The 21,296-nt window shown below is 29.2% G+C and overlaps 1 protein-coding gene across 2 annotated transcripts in view; it reads right to left on the bottom strand.

The window, feature by feature from the left end:
- Positions 1 to 3,411: 3,411 nt before the first annotated feature.
- The window catches only part of LOC111678067 (ankyrin repeat and sterile alpha motif domain-containing protein 1B), a 23,023-nt gene continuing 5,138 nt past the window's right edge, over positions 3,412 to 21,296 (bottom strand). For both annotated transcript variants that reach the window (XM_046949005.1, XM_046949006.1), the window contains 13 exons: positions 17,040 to 18,083; positions 16,607 to 16,976; positions 16,471 to 16,550; positions 14,127 to 14,468; positions 13,106 to 13,310; positions 11,703 to 13,047; positions 11,422 to 11,645; positions 11,098 to 11,349; positions 10,850 to 11,024; positions 8,324 to 8,575; positions 8,068 to 8,199; positions 7,809 to 7,981; positions 3,412 to 7,118 (listed from right to left, as the gene is read on the bottom strand). In XM_046949005.1, coding sequence (XP_046804961.1) covers positions 7,031 to 7,118; positions 7,809 to 7,981; positions 8,068 to 8,199; positions 8,324 to 8,575; positions 10,850 to 11,024; positions 11,098 to 11,349; positions 11,422 to 11,645; positions 11,703 to 13,047; positions 13,106 to 13,310; positions 14,127 to 14,468; positions 16,471 to 16,550; positions 16,607 to 16,976; positions 17,040 to 17,991 — 4,590 coding nt within the window. In that variant the 5' untranslated portion in view covers positions 17,992 to 18,083 and the 3' untranslated portion in view covers positions 3,412 to 7,030. The remainder of the gene's footprint in view (positions 7,119 to 7,808; positions 7,982 to 8,067; positions 8,200 to 8,323; positions 8,576 to 10,849; positions 11,025 to 11,097; positions 11,350 to 11,421; positions 11,646 to 11,702; positions 13,048 to 13,105; positions 13,311 to 14,126; positions 14,469 to 16,470; positions 16,551 to 16,606; positions 16,977 to 17,039; positions 18,084 to 21,296) is intronic.

Raw genomic sequence — 21,296 nt, 5'->3', positions numbered from 1 at the left:
GGCCAAAATGAACTTGACACTTGAATGCCCAATTAACAGTTTGCTGCAGTCTATGGTAGCGGTCAAAAGAAAACGAATTTAAGCAACAACTTTTGGTACTAGTTGAAGTTATTTTTTTTTTTTGTTTGAGGATAAAACTTATTTTTTTAAATACTGGAAATAAACAAAAGAATTTGTTTATTTTATTTCTCGTAGAGAATTAAATAAATAAAGAATTGTTTTGGCCAATATTCACTTTTGGGAGGTAAAACAAATATATAATGTAAATTTTCTTTTAAAATAAACAATTAGGTGAACTATTAAAATAATTTTGTTTGGATTATTTTGGTTTAGTTTAGATATTTTTTTAAGTTTACATATATTCGAACACATGCAAGTAAAATATTGAAATTGTAATAATATTATTTATTAACTTTCTAAATAGCCTTTCATAACCGTAAAACATAAACTATTTAAACAAATAAAATGAAAGGTACTTTTAATAAAATTTATTTATGTGTTACTGGGTATGAGTGAAAATAGAACCTTTTTGGTAAACAATAATAATTGTGAATACATTGTATTTAGAAAGTATAAAAAAAGTTAAGCTCAAAAGAAATTCTAATATTATTCAGATTCAGATTGTACCCCGCAAAATCCTTACATACCCGGTAAGTGGGCAAGTAATATTGGTGAAAAGTGTAAGTAGTTACTTTTTCGGTGAATAACTACTTTTTTAAAACTTACTTAATGACCCATTAAAAAATAGTTTTAACATTCTATCTGGAATGGTTTTCACACAAATGTGAATATCATAGTTTCTTGAAAAAACTTCCAAAATCGACTACGGTTACTCACTGATTAGTAGGGTATTCAATTATTCGCGTTTTTGTCTTATTCGGTTTATATGTTCCCAAAAAAACTGGTTTTAAAAATAAAAGCGATATAATTATTTCCATAATTTCTTTCCAAAAATTATTAAATATATTTTCTTTATTATAGAAAATTTATTAAGAAATTAAGAAAGAAGAAAATTTATTACAAAAATATTAAATTTTGTAGAAAATGCATAGTAATTTTACTGCTAAAAAGTGAGTTTTTCTTAATCGGTTAGTTGATAGAAATTATTCGGTTTATTCGTTATTTGAAATTTGACAATTTTCATTTAGTCAAAAATTAATCGATTAACCGAAAGACGACTAATCGTTTGAATACTCTACTGACTATCATAGATAATAGTGGGACAAAATGGTGTATGTACCATTGGCCTTGAGTTGAGACCAAATCAAATGAAATATATGAGCATGAACAAGAGAAGACAAACAAGAAGATATATCCAAACACTTCTTTACTGCAATACAGCAGTTAAGGACGTTTGCTAATCTTGGGAAGGTTCGGCATAACATGTCATAAAAAAGCCTAAAAATTGAAAATGCGTAAAGATGAGGAAACCCTAAACCTCATACTACATGTACAAACCAGCAATCAATCAGCCAAGGAATCAAACCAATAAAGGTACTGAAGCAAATGAATGGACAACTTTATCTATCTATCTATCTATCTATCTATCTATCTATCTATCTATCTATCTATCTATCTATCTATCTATCTATCTATCTATCTATCTATCTATCTATCTATCTATCTATCTATCTATCTATCTATCTATCTATCTATCTATCTATCTATCTATCTATCTATCTATCTATCTATCTATCTATCTATCTATCTATCTATCTATCTATCTATCTATCTATCTATCTATCTATCTATCTATCTATCTATCAAAAGTATTCCTGTAAGTTTTAAACTTTGTCCGGCAGATTTCGTCAAAGTGTATTAAATTATAGGGATGTAAACTCCAATCAAATTCACCACTACATCAAAATAAAACTCAACTTTTTTTATATTTTCACATATTAGTTCACATATTAGTTTTATTAAATTTAATTCAGTTGTTTATTTTGTTAAATTTTTTTTATTTCGAAGTCTACAGATAATAATAAAAATGTTTGTATGTTTTTTTTGTTTGTTTCTTGTAATTAATGTAAATATTTTCACAATGTTTAATGAGAGTTTATTATTTGTTTGTCTATGTTTTTCTTCCTTTTGTAATTATTTTAAGAATTATAATATTTTGTTATATAGTTTTTTTTTAATTTCTTTTTTTATGTATAAATATTTAACAAAAAAGAAATCATTTATTGTTATTTAGATAAAGTACTTAATGACAAAAGGTACGTTAACTTTTTTGTAATTCAATGTGTTTAATTTATTTTAAATGAAGTGTGTGAGTGTATTAAATGCACCATTTTAAGCAGGATAATGAAACGTAGTCGTTATTGTATACAAAGGATATGAAAAGGAAATAATTGAAATGATTTTACGACAAATACATATAAATATACTACATTAATTAAATATACAATGATAATATAATTCACAATCACTTTTTATTTTTTTTTGTAATAAATGCATTTTGTTTAATTAAATTATTAAAAATAAACTAATATCATAATCTTTTTCCTTCTCATGCTTTTTAGCCACTATACTTATAGCCTAAAAGATAACATTTATTTATCAAAGGTTTATTAGACAAATTTTTATAAATTTGTTCTTTAAACCTTTGATAAATTGTTGTAAGGATGATAGTAACAGTTCTTTTGAAGTGGCTTCCACATGTTTGCAGAAGAAAGAAAACTAAATTTTACAAAATAAAAAAACCTAAATATATAAAAATAATAACGAATTATGTAACAAATAAATATTTAAATTTTATTAACACTAAACAAGACTAGTTTATTTGAAACCAATAAATATTGCACTTAATGTTTTTGTCTAAATAATTAAATTAAAATAAACTATAGATTATTTCTTACAGATACTTAAGTAATTTAAAAAATGTTTAGATTTTAATTTAATTTAATTATAATTTAATAAAGATTTTTAAGCCTTATTTGCGCTTATAACTGGTTTTTATATAGATTTTTTATTTGTTTTTTTTATAATTGTTTATATATTTTATATTTTAAATACCAATTTTAACATTTCATTTGTTTATAATAATTTTTTTAAAATTTTTTCTAAAGCCAATTTATGGTTGTTGGTTTCTTTATAGATAATTAATATTATTAATGATTTTTTTTTTCAAAATGAAGATATGATAACTAATTGCTAACGTTGATTTAATTTCTTTGTTTAATTTTTTTCTTGGCTTTTTTTGTAAATGAATTTTGAATTTATCTATGAGTTTTGTTTTAATTATTTTTTTTGTATTTTAATATTCAACAACAATACACAGTAAACATTTTGTTTTTTTGTTTAAATTTTTTTCTTTATTAATTTTTTTAGTTTTTCTTAATTAATTTACATTTTGTTTAAGTAATTTTTAAGGAATGTTATATTTTTTGGTTTTGTTTGTTAAATGTTTATTATTTTTATTATATTTTTTATGTAAAATTGTTTAATATTGTTTTTATTTACTGGTTTTTACTAAATGCTTTTGTTTCAAGTAGATAATATTTTTTTTTGCAAATTTTTTAAAATTGTTTATTTTTCAGAGAAATGCATAATAAACCCTTTTGTTATTACAAGGGTTTGTTTAAATTTGGTGGGGTTGTTATTAAATCGTCTCCATTTTTTATAGTTTTTTTATCTTGTTTTAAAGAGCTTTATGTTGTTTCTTTTATTTAGAAAAAAACCGATCCTACTGAGCATGGTGATTTAATAATTAAAATGGTTTTACGTTAAACTTGATATAACAAAAAAACGTTAAAAATTAAACTCATAACATTTAAAGTTAATCTCTATCAGATCGACACTGAAGTTTAAAGTAAATACTACAATTTTATTAAACGTATTGAAGAATAAAAATCCAATAAGATTGTCAATTAGACTAGTCCATTGACTATACACTAGACTTTCTACAAAACTATTGATTCGACTATGGACCTGAATGTAGCCAGACTATTGATTAATCTTACAGCTAATTGTATATTTTTGTCTATGTAAATTAAGCCAGGAGCTGTCAAACGCCTGTCAAAATCCATATTTATCAGTTTTGTGCGTTAAAGGGGCTAAGATCCTTGCCCATGTATCCTATCACCTATTTTAAAGATATTCCTTGGTATTAGTGTCGAGAACGCGAATGGTTAATAGGTGGCTAAATAAAATTAGTCACTAACACCGGCCAGTTGTAATACTATGTCTTGTCCATGTACTCCATTACTGCATGAATCCATTCCATTCAGTGACAATTGCGTGATAGAAATAAACAACAAAATAAAATGAAGATATACGCTAAACTAGGCAATCATTAAGATGTGATGAAAAGAGATCATTCAGTTAAAATTGACAAGATTGTTGCTAATGGCGCTTCACATGAGTTGGAGTTGATTAAAATCAAACGTTTTTGGAAACCTTTGCCAGTTCTTCTAAGAAAGCAGCAAAAAACTTTCTGTAAATCAAACCGCACTCAGAAAGAGGGAGGTATATCGCCTAAAAGAAGAAAGGTAACTGATGGAAAAACCTCTTCAGGACCCTCGTCTAATACTACTACAATTGCCGACGACCCTTTAAGGAGATGGTTAAGGATCATCTCCTCGTGCGGTCGAATCAAATCCAACTTAGCAGAGTTGGTTATGGATCAATTTCTTGCAAATATGATAAGCATAGTACCTGGTTTTAATTTCAATTAGGTTCACTGGAGACAAGGAGTTATCAAATGCCATGACGAGTTCACGTAGGACTTCCTTTATAAATATTTTGTGAACATCAGTGAGGCATGTTTAGGTGTAAATCTTAAGCTGATGCCAGAAGAGGAAATTTCAATAAGTTTACCGAAATGACAATCGAAGTTCCAAAGATGTTGGAAAGTCTGAAGCTGCATAATGCAAAAATACATTTGAATGGTTAGACTGAACAAGGTGGTGGAAGAAGATTCTGAACAAATTACAGAAGGCGGATTTTGCTATTCTTCAAGGGACGGACTCAAGGGTAAAGGTGTTTCGATCGACACAACCGACGAGTGGTGTGGTAAATGATATTGAAGCGGTAACTGTCTGCGCACCGGTATGAAGCTATCCGATCCTTCAGACCATAATAAAGATAACGCTAAGTATAGTGAAAATAGGAATTTTGGCCCATAGCCACGTGGCACTTCTTTTATTAAACTAAATCACAACCTTCCTCTTATTCGCATTGAAACTACTTTGCCAATGAGCAGGCACATGAGCTAGACAGAACGAAATCTGCTTTTGGATATCTCGAAATATGTTTATGTAACAACTTCGTTGGTTTTTTATCCAAAATGCTAAAAATAAATGGAATAATCATGACACATGTATTTTAGAGAAGTTAAGGTGATCTCTTGTTAATGAGAATCTTATCTAATAGTTTATAACTCGGAATAGGTGAATAATATTGGGGTAAGTCTATGCATGCAGACCTGCTTGTGTTCGTTCCCCTTTAAAGAATACTGTCGCAGTTGAAAAGACAAGAGACAAGAAAGAAACGATGTTTCATTTCTTAACGAACGAATGCCCTATTCTAGCCGCCAAGAGAAAAAACCCAATTGCATAGCTACAACTTCATATCCAACCTTGGTGAGTTTTAGGAAAAATAATTTCGCTAAAAATGCTCTCAATGGTACCTTTGTTAAAATGACAAGGACGATTGTACCAAATAATGCAGCAGACTTTATATCCAACTTTAGTGAGTTATTAGGAAAATGAATTCGCTAAAACGACAAGAAAGGTTGTTTCAAATTTCAAGCTGTGGTAGATAAGTTTTGGGAAATCGTTTCTAGCGTGACGAAGGCACCAGACTAAGCTAAGAAAGCCCCAAGTCGCTCTTAGAAGGAGAGCAGTTCTCTTAAAGGAGAACAAGTACGATGAGATCTGAAAGCCCATTTTAACAAAAAGTATTGCTAAGACTATTTATACCCTACACCAAAATAGTGCGGAGTGTATTATGTATATATTAAACAGAATATCTACGGTTATAAGGCCTTAGCGGAAGAACCTGATATTTTATGGACACATTACAAAATTCTTAAGGATATTGTATGGAAACGATTGTTTCAATGTGATTTTTAAAAGAATGCTCATAGGTGAATCATTCTCAAAGAAATAATTTTGTAAATACTATACTCAGCAAAAAAAGAACTTCCAAAGAAACGAAATAGAAGTAAAAAAGAACTTGAATAAGTGATGATTTTAACACAGGCTTGTCATAGGAGGGATGTCCTTTTTCTTTAATTCCAAATTCACTACATCTTAAGTCATTCTCAGGAAGTAATTTGTATGTTCTTTTTTTGTTGGAAGTTTTGAGGAAATGAAATTTTAGTATTATAGAATACAACTCATTTGATTGAAATGATATTAACATATATAAATAAATTTATCAATTAACGCGAAAGTTAAATTGGTTTAATGAAAAAAATCAAGTACAAAAAAATATACCTTCAATTTAAAAACAAAAATTAGATTCTTTTCGCTTCTTTGGAAGTCAATAAACATTAGTTCCATAGAAATTAAAAAAAAAATGGAGCTACTTTTGAAGGAGTGACAAATGTTATTCTTTTGGAAGTACTTCGTTATATTTTTGCTGGGATCTATATCCAAAAATTATGGGTGCTACACCCACATTTAAGTATCCCAATCGGCTTAAAATCACGAAATCCGTCCGTCTATCCATCCGTCCGTGTGTTCATGCAAACCTTGTGCCTCAATACAACCGTACACGCCGAATGGGGCTTTTGAGCTCAATGTTCAATGTTCCTGTATATCAAAAATCAGCAAGACTTAGTATTGTATAATTATAAACAATTAAACAAAAATTTTCAACGTTAAATTATCTTATTATATCAAGTATTAAACGCATTCCATAAAATCAAAAAAAAAAAAACGTAAAAAATACCCTACTGCTTACCTATTAAATATGTATAAAATTAAATTATATATGTTAATTTTGCAGTGTAGTGAATGTGTCCGTTTAATTTCAACAAAAATTTAGTAAATATTTTACTAGATGGTTGTACTAAATCTCTGTATTAATTTTGATGTAAAAGACAAATTTTCCTTAATAACGACCAAATGTCAACAATGAATGTAGAATGAAAGAGATCTTGTTCATAAGTACTAAAAATAGACAGAAATAGAAAGAAAGAAACACAGATAAAAAGATGAAGAAGAAATTTTTGAATTTTGAATTTAAAAATTAAAAAAACAAATGAATTCTTATAGTGATCATGCATTTCTCTAAAATAAAAATGAATATGTTTTAAAAATAATCAGAATAGTATGATTTGTTTTGGTTTTTTTTAAAGTAAAATAAATAGTGTTAAAAAGGTTTGATTGTTTTAAGCTCAATAATAAATAAATTGTTTCTTATTTTCTTTATAATTTTCTTTAAATATTTTGTTTGTTGTTGGTGTTTGTTTGTGCAAGTAAAAACATTGTTTGTGCTTAAAAAAAAAGTTTATATAAAAAATTTAATATTTTGTAAAATTTGTGCAAAAAATTTCAATTTGTATTTGTTATTACAACATTCCGCCCTTATTTAATGTTAAAAAGTTTCTAAACTCTCTTCATTTGTATAATGTTTTTCTTTAAGTGTATATATATATTTTCATTTAAGTTTAAGACTAGAACCATTTTTATCGTTTCATAAAACACTGACTTATACTCTTAACTAACTTTAAAAACAAAATTCGCAATTTAAAATTAAAATAAAAACATTATTTTTTTAAACACAAAATTAAAAAAAATACTCTATATCAGTTTAATAGTTTTCTTTTAAGGATTAAAAATTAGTTTTGGTCTTCTTACGCTTCTTGAGTTTTAGTATTGATCGATGTCTGTTGATTGTTAAATTCAAGACCTTGTAGTATACTATTGTTTAAAGAGGCCAATGGTGTGGCTGTAATGCCATCACGCAATGCCAACTGATAGGCCACCTCAAATGCTTGACCCAAAGTCAATATTATATCGGAAGCCAAGTCCTGTTAAGCAATTAAAAGAATCATAATTTATGCATAATTTAAATTCCAAGGGAAAAAAATATCACAATTTGTTTGCTTAAACTTACCGTACTCTCTACATAGAAAACATGACAATAGTGAACATCATTTTCTTTGGTAATATAGGCAAAATGTCGTAGATCTTCTGCATCTTGACATGCACAATTTATATTTTGTATTTCATGTTCACAAATGGTGTTCTACAAATTATAAATACCACAAATCGTACAAGGGAGAAAAAGAGACACAACAAATATATATTTAATTGGAATTGCTATGGATTGATCGTGACATACACATACACACACACACAAACACACTTACCTTGCTATTCACATCTATAAACTCTACACCTCTATGCGAGATGGCCAATGACACTAGTATACGTTTTTGTTTATTAAATGATTGATTACGGGCAGCATTGGTTTCTGACTGGGAAGACATTAACATATTGGTAGCAGTGTTAGCAGCAGCACCAGCAGCCGTATTATGCTGTTGATCTTGTTTTAATTTTTGTATGGATTTGCGTGTCGATTCGGTGCCACGTAATTCTTTCACAACCGTTGAGCCTAAATACTGCAATGAATTAATTGGAATTTTTATTTATTTTTATCATCACCATGGTATGACACAATTTTCTTAAGAAGGGGGAGAAAAAAAGGCAAATAACTGTTCAAATGTCTTTTCTTAAATTTCGAAGAGTCATTAATTATAATCAATATAGATTTTATATAAAGATGTGTAAAAAAAGTTGATGTCTGGAAGTCAATTCCTTAACATATGTTGCCATAATATAAATAAGTGTTTTGTTTAAAAAACAACAGTCAATCATCAATCTATTGTATCAGGTTTCTGAATTGGTGTTTGGGGTATCAAGGAAATGTCAAATTGTCAAACACGTAAAGAAATTAAAACTTATCGAAAAAATTCTTATACGAGAAAATTTATGGGAAATTTTTTATAATAAAATATTTATTGACAATTTTCTATAACAAGAACATTTTTCGAAAATTTACAATAAAACGAAAATGTAACGAAAATTTTCTATAAATGAAAATTTATCGAAAATTTTCTATAAAAACAAAATTTATCGAAAAATTTTTTTTTAAAACAGAATTAATTGAAAAATTTCTATTGAGACAAAATTAATCGAAAATATAACAAAAATTTTCAATAAAAAATGTATGGAACATTTTGTATAAAATGAATATTTATGAAAAATTTTCTAAAAAACGAAAATTTATAAAAAATTTTCTATAAAAAGGAAACTTTATCAAAAATTTTCCATAAAAAGAAATTTTATCGAAAATTTTCGATAAAAAGAAATTTTGTTGAAAATTTTCTAAAAGAAAAAAATTTTCCATAAAAGGAAAATTGTCGAAAATTACTCTATAAAACGAAAATATATCGAAAATTTTCTATAAAACGAAAATATATCGAAAATTTTCTATAAAACGAAATTATATCGAAAAATTTTTATAAAAGAAAATTTAACAAAAATTTTCTATAAAAAGAGAATTTATTGGAAATTTTCTATTAAAACAAAATTAATCGAAAAATTTTCTATTAAAACAAAATTTATCTAAAATTTTTTATAAAAACGAAATTTATCGAAAATTCTTTACAAAAAGAAAGTTTATCAAAAATTTTCCATTAATAGAAAGTTTATCGAAAATTTTCTATTAAAAGAAGAAAGTTTATGGAAAATTTTGTATAAAATTAAATTTTATCTAAATTTTCTATAAAAAGAAAATTCATCAAAAATTGTCTATAAAAAGAAAATTTATTGAAAATTGTCTATAAAATAAAAATTTATCGAAAATTGTCTATAAAAATTAAATTTATTGAAAATTGTCTTTAAAAAGAAAATTTATCGAAAATTTTCCACTAAACAATTTATCGAAAAATTTCCACAAAAAGAAAATTTATCGAAAATATTCTATAAAAAGAAAATTTACCAAAAATTTTCTATAAAACAAATTTATCGAAAATATTCTATAAAAAGAAAAATTACCAAAATTTTCTATAAAAAGAAAATTTAATTAAAATTTTCTATAAAAAGAAAATTTAATTAAAATTTTCTATAAAAAGAAAATTTAATTAAAATTTTCTATAAAAAAGATATTTATTAAAAATTTTCTATAAAAAATAAATTTATTAAAATTTTATGTGAAAAGAAAATTTATAGAAAATTTTCTGTGAAAAGAAAATTTATAGAAAATTTTCTGTGAAAAGTAAATTTATAGAAAATTTTTTTATAAAAGAAAATTTATAGAAAATTTTCTATAAAAGAAAATTTATAGAAAATTTTCTATAAAAGAAAATTTATAGAAAATTTTCTATAAAAGAAAATTTATAGAAAATTTTCTATAAAAGAAAATTTACAGAAAATTTTCCAAAAAAAAGAAAATTTATAGAAAATTTTCTATAAAAGAAAATTTATAGAAAATTTTCTATAAAAGAAAATTTATAGAAAATTTTCTATAAAAGAAAATTTACAGAAAATTTTCCAAAAAAAAGAAAATTTATAGAAAATTTTCTATAAAAGAAAATTTATAGAAAATTTTCCAAAAAAAAAGAAAATTTATAGAAAATTTTCCAAAAAAAAAAAAAAAAATTTATAGAAAATTTTCCAAAAAAAAAAAGAAAATTTATAGAAAATTTTCCAAAAAAAAAAGAAAATTTATCCAACATTTTTCTAAAAAAAGAAAATTTATCGAAGATTTTTCTATAAAAAGAAAATTTATTAAAAATTTTCTATAAAAAGAAAATTTATTAAAAATTTCCATTTTATTGAGAATTTTGAAATACATCTATATACGAAAGTTAAAAAAATGTTTAATAACTTACATAAACTTCATATTTTATTTGTGCGTTGAGCAAATCATTTGCAGAATGACGCCATTTTGTGCGCAAATTGTCAGGTAAACCTAAAAGTAACTCCGAAGGAGCACGTATATCCAAAGATGTTTGAGCTGTAGGAGTTTGTTGTGTTGCCTTCTGAGTAGGAGGTTGAGGAGCAGGTCTTTAATAAAAAAATTATAAAACAAAAATTCAAAATTTTCTAAAAAATTTAAGCAGAGAAAACTGCGACTAACCTGTTTTTACGATAACCAGTTATTGATTGCCTTTGAGTGCCATCCTTGGTGGTGACATTTAAAGATATCTTATTGGTCTCATTATTTTCAGCCAGAGGAGTTTTGGCAGATTTGGGTTCACGCATATTTTTAATAAACGCTATCGACTGAAGAATGCGACGACGATGACCCAGTTTATTGATTTCCAATACAGTTTGTAACTCTACATCCCAAACGCCACAAACACTGTCCAAAGTGTTGTAGAGATGTTTGCTTTTTTATTTAAAGAAAGTTAAATATTTTGCTAAAATTTAAAGAAATTAAATAATATGTTCATAAACTTACCTAAACGATTCAATATATTGTGGCAATTGTATACTTTGAAGCCATTGTTGTAGAGATGAAACACCTTTTAGTTCTGTTAGAGATTTATTTTCCTGTTGATTTTTCTGTGGAACTAGTGGTAAAAATTCAGCTTTAGGTAAAGTTTTTATAAATCTCTGTAATTTGGCAGCATCTTGCTGGGATATATTTAAACACTCTATATCGGATTCCTCCAACACACCATTCTGTAAAAGGAATAAAGTTAAAACGAATGGATTTAGACATTGTGGTTCCTAACTTACCATAAATTTAACATTATCATAACCCTGCTCGAATAGTTTCTTTTCCAAATGTATTAAACCAGATTTTCTTAAACGACTTACTAGTTCTTGTCTCTCCACTGGTATTTCAGTATCATCGAAATCCAAATCATTAGTGGGAGAAATATCCGAATTTAGTATACTACTGCCAAATGATTCTAGAATTTCGGAGATTTTCTTTCTAGCTTCTTCGGCATTAAAAGGACTTAGTATACTACTCTCATGTGATGTTGTCGAGTTATTGGCTATGGAACTTGTATCTTCATTGGAACTTTCATTAGTGGGTTGTGACGAAGTCAACTGTGATTGTTCTTCATTCGAAGAACTATTGATGGAACTTTGATGACTTAAAATATCACTGTTTGGTTTTTCTTGAGACTCCTGCTTAACTTCGTTTAATTTACTAACATTATTTTCCACAATTGTCTTTGGTTCCATTATGTCTTCATACAAATCTTCGGTGTCATTTTTCATTTCATGATCTTGAGTTTCTACTTCGTTGTTACAGTCAGTCGTTGTTTCTTGGGGCTCTGCTGTGGGCAGTTGTGGTGTTGGGGCTTTGAATAGCCTTCTCTCGGGTACAACTGGTTTGGCAGGTATTGGAGGTCTGGCCTTATTAACATTTTGCTGTTCTGCAGCTTGAGCTGTTGTCGATATACCCCGTTTTTTATGTATGGTTGCATAAACGGGCACCTGAGCTTGTGGAGGCAGTTGTTGTTGTGGTCTAGGTGGTGGTAGTTGGACTTGAGGTGGGTTAATTTTGGAGGCTTTATTAACCGTTGCATATGCTGGTTCAATTTTTTGTTTATTACTACTATGGGCAGCTGAACCTTTTAAGAGGCCCGCAAATGGTTGATCGCCAATAAATTCTTCTACATTTTCGGTGGAACCACTGTGATCAGATAGAGAAACACTAGAACTTAAGGAACCCATAGAACCTCTAATGCCTCCTGAACCAATAGTGGAATAGATGTTAGATGAAACAGTGTTGGTATTAAGTTTAGTGGGTGAAGGTTGTATGTAGGCGTAATCATAGTGTGATGTTAGATTAGTATTGGTATTATTGATATTGTTGTTTATTTGCCTTAGTGGTGAAGTACCCATGTCAACCAATAATTGTTGTTGTTTTTGCAACTGCAAAAGTGCTGATCGCCGTTTGTATTCTTGACTCAAAGGTCTTATGCGTTCGTGTATCATTTTCTCCGCCTGACTAGAGGAGGGAGGAGGATGATCGGGCGTGGGTGGTTGTTTATAATTTGTAGGACTTTTGGGTATTTGAGGCTTATTTTCATCTCCCTTTTCATCTTTATCACCCAAAGTTATGGAGCTTTAATTAACGTTAAATTATTATTCTTATTTTTTTATTTTAAGGGCAAACTACTTACTAGCTATTGCGATTCCTTTTCAATTTACGATTTGGATTGTATGATTTCAGTGTACCGTTGTCATTACTTATTGTAACCTCATTAATATTATTTATATTTCTTGGTGCTGGTTTTGGTCTCTTCATTGAATTGGTGATTTCCTGATTTGAATTTGGCACTAAATTCTCAACATCATCACTATGATGACGTTTCTCCAACATGTCAGCTTTATTAAATAAATTATAGTTTAAATAATAAAATAAAGAAATTTCATTAATTTATTATACACAGAAAAAATTATCGGTAGTTTATTTTCAATTAACATGTTTTAATTTTCTTTATTTTTTATTTAAACAAATTTTTATTTGTCTTAATTATCTCGTTTTTTGAAACTGTTTGAAACTAAAGTGTAAAATTTTGATTAAATTTTTAATTAATTCAATTAATTTTTTAATTGATTGAAAAATTTTTTCTGGCCTTCTTTTCCATTTTAGATATTTTTTAAATATTTTATTTTAAATTTTTGTGCTAGCAATATTTATAATTCTTAAATAGTCCATAAAATTTTAGGCTTATAATATTCAAGTTTCTTTACAATTTATGAAACACTTTATATGTTAAATTGTGTCAATAAAGTGATAATTTTTGAAAATGCTGAACGCATTGTTAAAGGTCTAGTATTCCTTTAACGTTGTGTGTAATCGATTAATAATTTGATTGTTTGAATCACCATCTTAATTGATTTATAAAAAATTCTCTATCAAACAGTTTAATTTATTTGATTAATAATTTAATAAAAATCAATTTTATATTTATTAAATATTTAATTTATACAATTAATGAATTAATCAATTTTAAATCTTGTCTCAATTATTGACATTTATTGTTCTGATTAATTCATTATTTGGAAAAAAAATATATATTTTTACTTTTTTACAAATTTGGTAATTGATATCATCATTTTGGTTATAGGTGCAAAACTTACTTGATACAATTATTTTGATAATTACAACTCATTTTCAGTTTTTTCTGTGTAACTTACTACTTGAGCTTAGCGATATTCCTCCCGATGTCCGCGCCGTCTCCCGGGCACTAGCAAACAAACGATTTCCTCTTTGACGCTCCGTTAGTTGTGATTCATCAAAACTTATTCCTCCCACACTACCATGACTTTGATGTGAATAGGGACTGTCATTTGATGGACTTCGAGTTTGTCTTCTGCCATAGTTATTCTGTTGTTGATGATTGGGTGAAGTGTAACTAAATGGTTGTCCACTATTTGTGGGTGATACCGATAGATTACGTCGCGGTGGTTTTTTAGGTGGTCCTCCAGGTCCAAAGCTGCTCATTGGTGGTGGATTTCCCACGAAACTAGAAACGCCGCCTGCAATAATTCAATTAAGATTAAAATATGGAGAATAATTGGAAAATACACTGTGCAAGTTTTTTATAAGAATAACGCTCTGATAACGCCACTTGCTAAAAAACCTAATTCTTACACAATATTGCTAAAGAATCGTTCGATCTTGCAGTAATTATTTAAATAAGTAATACATAACTCAGACAATTTTAGACATCCTTGGTAAAATGGTGAATAATGGATAAGATGTGACATTAGACTAGACTACAGACAAGACTTTAGACTAAACCATAGAATAGTCTTTAGACTAGGCTATAGACGAGACTTTAGACCAGACTATAGACCAGACTTTAAACTAGACTTTAAACTAGACTATAGACTGTACTATAGACTAGACTAAAGACTAGACTATAGACTATACTATAGAATAGACTATAGACTAGACTATAGACTAGACTATAGACTAGACTATAGACTAGACTATAGACTAGACTATAAACTAGACTATATACTAGACTATAGAATATACTGTAAAATAGACTAGACTAGTCGATAGTCTAGTCTAGAGTCTAGTCTATAGTCTAGTCTATAGTCTAGTCTATAGTCTAGTCTATAGTCTAGTCTATAGTCTAGTCTATGGTCTAGTCTATAGTCTAGTCTATAGTCTAGTCTATAGTCTAGTCTATAGTCTAGTCTATAGTCTAGTCTATAGTCTAGTCTATAGTCTAGTCTATAGTCTAGTCTATAGTCTAGTCTATAGTCTAGTCTATAGTCTAGTCTATAGTCTAGTCTATAGTCTAGTCTATAGTCTAGTCTATAGTCTAGTCTATAGTCTAGTCTATAGTCTAGTCTATAGTCTAGTCTATAGTCTAGCCTATAGTCTAGTCTATAGTCTAGTCTATAGTCTAGTCTATAGTCTAGTCTATAGTCTAGTCTATAGTCTAGTCTTTAGTCTAGTCTATAGTCTAGTCTATAGTCTAGTCTATAGTCTAGTCTATAGTCTAGTCTATAGTCTAGTATATAGTCTAGTCTATAGTCTATTTTATAGTTTAGTCTATGGTTTAAACTATAGTCTATAGTCTAGTCTACTCTATAGTCTAGTTTAGTCTATAGTCCAGTCTAGTATATAGTCTTTTTTATAGTCTAGTCTATGGTCTAGACTAGACTATAGACTAGACTATAGACTAGACTATAGACTAGACTATAGACTAGACTATAGACTAGACTATAGACTAGACTATAGACTAGACTATAGACTAGACTATAGACTAGACTATAGACTAGACTATAGACTAGACTATAGACTAGACTATAGACTAGACTATAGACTAGACTATAGACTAGGCTATAGACTAGACTATAGACTAGACTATAGACTAGACTATAGACTAGACTATAGACTAGACTATAGACTAGACTATAGACTAGACTATAGACTAGTCTATAGTCTAGTCTATAGTATAGTCTATAGTCTAGTCTATAGTCTAGACTAGACTATAGACTACACTAAACTATAGACTAGACTATGGACTAGACTATAGACTAGACTATAGACTAGACTATAGACTAGACTATAGACTAGACTATAGACTAGACTATAGACTAGACTATAGACTAGACTATAGACTAGACTATAGACTAGACTATAGACTAGACTATAGACTAGACTATTGACTAAACTATAGACTGGGCTATAGACTAGACTATAGAATAGACTATAGAATAGACTATAGACTAGACTATAGACTAGACTATAGACTAGACTATTGACTAAACTATAGACTGGACTATAGACTAGACTATAGACTATCCTATTGACTAAACTATAGACTGGACTATAGACTATACGTTCGATGTAAGAAGCCAATAGTATTCGTTAGGTAGACCAAGCGACTCGTGATATCTATTGAGGTCGTGTCAATGACGTAAAGTTTAGCCTAAAATCTGCAGCAGTTACCATGATATTCTGCTAAGAAAATCGTATCAAAAACCCACGCAAAGTTTAACAAAACTCAATATTTCTTACCAGTCGAACACCTAGATCTTGGTGAAATTGAAGCTGGTTCAAAACTGCTCATCGATGAGGAAGGACTAACACCCATATCACTGAAAAACAAATTAAAATTTATATTTTTTTCCAAACATTCTTTGTCACAACTTACTTTTGTGAAGTATTCGATTGACTGCGCACAGGCGAATTTAAAGTATCATGATAAAAACGATTATTACCACCACTGCCACCACCACCCGTACCTGGAGAATTTTCATCCAATTGTAAACCACTATCTAAAGATTTGCCACCACCATTGAATGTGGCACCGGAACTAAATCTCTGCTTGTTGTAGGAAGATTGTTGCATCGACAGCGAATGATTAAGTAAATGATTATTGGAATTAAAATGATAATGATTATTATGTTGTTGCTTTTGATAATGACCACCAGAGGTATTATTACGTTGACCTATCTGAGGTGGCTGCTGGTGGCGGTAGATGACCTCTTCACTATCATCCGTATCCATTTGATTACGAAAGTCTGGAGTAAACATCAATAATAATGAACAATTGCTTTTAACTGAGAAGTATAAAAAAATCTTACTATTTATGACATCGATTATATGTTTGGTTACATGTGCTGGAAACTCCTTAAGTATATCCAAAACAGTACGCTCCTCAGCATCTGTGGCATTAAGATCAATACCAGCTTTCAATAATGTACGCACCACAGACTCTTTGCCGCACAAGGCTGCCTCATGTAATGCTGAACCTGAGGGCGTTAATAAGTTGACATTTACACCGGCCCCTAATAAAACCTCTACGACTTGTTTGTGGCCATTACGACTGGCCAAGTGTAGACAAGTGTGTGGAAATACACAACGTGTTGGTGTAGCTGGTGATGATAGAACCGATGGTGAGGAGGGCGATGGTGTTGATATTGAACCAGAGTGTGGTAAAGGTGATGAGTGTCTTGATCTATTGTTAACTTGATTTTCAGTAGCATGTTTCGTATATGGAGCTATTAATTCAGGATGAGCACGAATAAGCATTTGTACTGCCTGCAAACGTCCATATTGACAGGCAAGATCTAATGGTGTTTCACCTCTGGTATTTCTCATATTAGGATCGGCTTCATGAGCCAATAACATTGATAATACTTCCGTGTGACCATGTTGACTGGCACAGTGTAAGGGTGTCTCTTTCTCTATGGTCTGTAGATTGGGATTTGCTGGTCTATAGGGATGTGTCAATAGCATTTTGACAATTTCTTCTTCACCCGCCCATGAAGCTAAATGTAGGGCAGATGATCCCCTCATATCGGGTAAATTTGGTGAGGCTTCATGTGCCAATAGTAATTTTACAATATCGGTATGTCCATTAATGCAGGCATGATGTAACGCTGAATAGCCTCCACTGTCTTGTACATTTACTCCGGTACCTCGCCTTAAACTTGCCAAGGGTCCAGCACGTTTGGCTTTTTGATTAAGTACTTTTTCGATATATGAAATATTGCCACTTCGTGCAGCCTCTAGAAATTCTTGGTCCTTACCCATTTTGTTGTGTTGTGCGTAAAGTAGGGCTTTGAAGTAAATTAAATTTGGAATGTGATGTGCGCTTATGATTTATTGTAAAATTTGAAGATTATCTGAAAGAGAAAGAATTTAATAAATAAAATTGTTTTATAAGTTAATCCGCAAGAATTTTGAAATTCCTATAATATATAGATTGTCCAGTAAACAATGGTTATATTCAACTGACTATAGATGAGTTATGTTAACCAAAGAAAACTAGAATCAGGCGCGGACCCACGGGACATTTAAGTGAAATTTTTATGGGGGCTTTTCATAGGGGCAGGGATCATATGAAACCCTTTTATAATAGAATTCGTGAGGGTCATCAAGCATAGTATAGTATATATATTAAACATTATTATGAACTCAAAAGCCCTATTCCGCGGGCTGTTCAGTTGTTTGAGGGCTAGGTGAAATCATGGACCGATGTAAACCATTTTCAAAAGTTTGTAGTTTTATTACAAGGTTTACAATGTTTATTCGGGGGTTCAGTTTAATGGGAGCTAGGTGAAATAATGGACCGATGTTTACAATTTTCAATAGGCTTCGTCTGCGGTACCATAAAAGATCACGTACCAAATTTCATCAGTTAGTTATTTTGAAAGAATAATGTACATACATATATACATCAAAACCTAGGCCTCTATCGGGCCTGTTGTGCGCTCCTTAACCAGTGCCACAGTTAACCATAGTCGATCGAAGATAATAAAATTTAATACACAAATGTTTACTATGTTCAAGTGTTGACTATAGTCGACTGCAATTGACAGTAATCGACTGACCTATATGCAGTACACAAAACCTTTACAGTATTTAAGCGTTATCTGTATTCGACTGAAGTTTACCATAATCGACTGGAGTTGACTTTAGTCGACTGGAGTGTGAAGTTGACTGTAGTCAACCAGGGATGATTTTAGCCAACCGGAGATGACCATAGCCGACCAGAGATGAATAAAGCTGACCGGAAATGACTATGTTTTGACAGTATTAAAAGATTGTCTACAATCGACTACAATTAACTATAGTCTACTCGATTTGACTATATTTAAACAAAACTTGATTATTATTAACTAAAGTTTAATATAGCAGATTTAATTTTATTATAGATTGGAGTTGAACACAGACTTTTATAGTTAAAGTTTACTAGACTTGACTATATTCGAATGGAGTTAACGGTAATAGGTTTGGGTAGACTATAGTGTTGATTAATGTTGACTATAGTTGAGTATATAGTCGACTGAACTGTCTTAAATTCAACATATTTCTTAAAATACTGCAATTTTCAGAGTTATTAAAAAGTCTTCGAAAGTACTTGCTTTGAAGCATAATTGTCACAGCCTCATTTAAGTAGGGCAAATTAATACCAAAACCGACGCTATTTATAAAAGAGAAATTGAAATAAATTGCAACTTTGTATTTCACCTACAATTATTTACATTATATTTATTTACCTTTGCCCACAAATCTTGTAATTTCATTTGTACGGAAAAAGCTGATTTTATATTTTTTTCTCACGATCTTGGCTTTTCCTATTAAAAAAATAAACAATGCAACCTTAAAACAACAACCATAATCTTAAGTTTAATTGTCGGTAATAATTATGGCAAAACAAACAACTATATGAACATAACACGACAATTCACAAGTCCATTATCAAAGATTTTCTATTATTATATTTTCGTTTATAATTGTGCGATTAACACGCACTAGACCAACTAATTATGGAGAAATTACAAAATACGTAAAGATAAGGATAATTTATATGATTTTAAAGAGGATGGGGTAGAAATTAGACTATAAAATTGTGATTAGCTTGTCTGAACTTTGACTACAATTTAAGAGGTAATGTCAGGGATATGAGCAGGAAGTTTTTATGTACTTAACACATGTAACTAGTATAGCTAAAATGGTGGTTAAATACCTGCCAGTGGCTAAATGAACTTATTCATGCTAAGACCTAATATAGTTTACAAAATATTTATAAAACATTGAGGCATGATTAAATATTAATTAATATAAATTTGTACAATTAACTTCTTAAAATTGTTAATAACATTAAATCTGATATCAATATTTGTCCACATTTTATCAGATTTATTTCACATTTTTAAAACTTGAGCAAGTCCAATCATATCAGTTGGTATTGAATACTTATTCTCATAACAATATCGCCAAAAATTCCTTCAACTTAACATAAACTATCAAAAGGTACTTATTTTTGTTCATTGTAGTGGAAACAATAACAATAATAAAACTTTTTCTATTTCAACCGCAACAGTTAAACGGACACAGACAATAAAGGTGCGCGAACATACACACACAGATACTAAAATTATACGCACACAAAGAAAATACTCACACCCAAAAAAATACACGCACGTACGCCATGTACAAAAATTATGTTACAAAAGGATACTTTGTTTACTACAAAGGTAGGTTATGCACGAGAATGTCCTGTGAACAGATACTCTTCAGAAAAGAGCGAACTAGTGAAAAAAGGGAATTATTCTGCCAATATAGAAGAAAGATAGAAGAAAAAAATTGAAAAAAAACTTTGTGTTTTGTTTTTACGCGCAGCACGTTTTTATGCTTTCTGTTGTTTGTTTGCCAACAACAACAAAAGCAAAAAAATATGATTTACTACAACACAGTTTCTATGTTGCAAGGACCACAAAAATATTTGAGCGACATAGAATACAAAACAAAAACGAGACTGGGAGAAAAAAACAAAGTAAGGTAACAGACATATGAAAAATAACTGGGCGAGGGTAAGGATTTAAGAACAATATAAACATTACGGAAAAAATGTGTGTATATGGGTGTATGTATCTGCTTGATATTTAGGAGCAAAAAGGAGACAACTCCCAAATACGAACATGTGTGTAAGTCTATACGCATACATATACAAATAGATGTTTCCTCTTCCTTACGTTTTGCTTTTCTCATACATTTTGCTCCAATGCATAGTAATAATGGAATTTTGCTGTCGTAGGCCTTTAAATAATAAATAAATCTAATACAAATACAAGCGTAGACGTACATATGTACATATATACATTAGTACAGTATTGTATAACTATGAAGGTGTATTTGTGAATAATATGTCGTAAAATCCTGATGTAAGAATTTTCTTTATAACTAACTAACTAAATAACTAAGTAAGTAAGTAAGTAAGTAAGTAACAAACAAACAAACTAACAAACTAACTAACTAACTAACTAACTAACTAACTAACTAACTAACTAACTAACTAACTAACTAACTAACTAACTAACTAACTAACTAAC

The sequence above is a fragment of the Lucilia cuprina genome, chromosome 4, assembly GCF_022045245.1.
Source record: "Lucilia cuprina isolate Lc7/37 chromosome 4, ASM2204524v1, whole genome shotgun sequence".
Lineage (NCBI taxonomy): Eukaryota > Metazoa > Arthropoda > Insecta > Diptera > Calliphoridae > Lucilia > Lucilia cuprina.
This window is presented reverse-complemented; position numbering and strand designations above follow the sequence as displayed.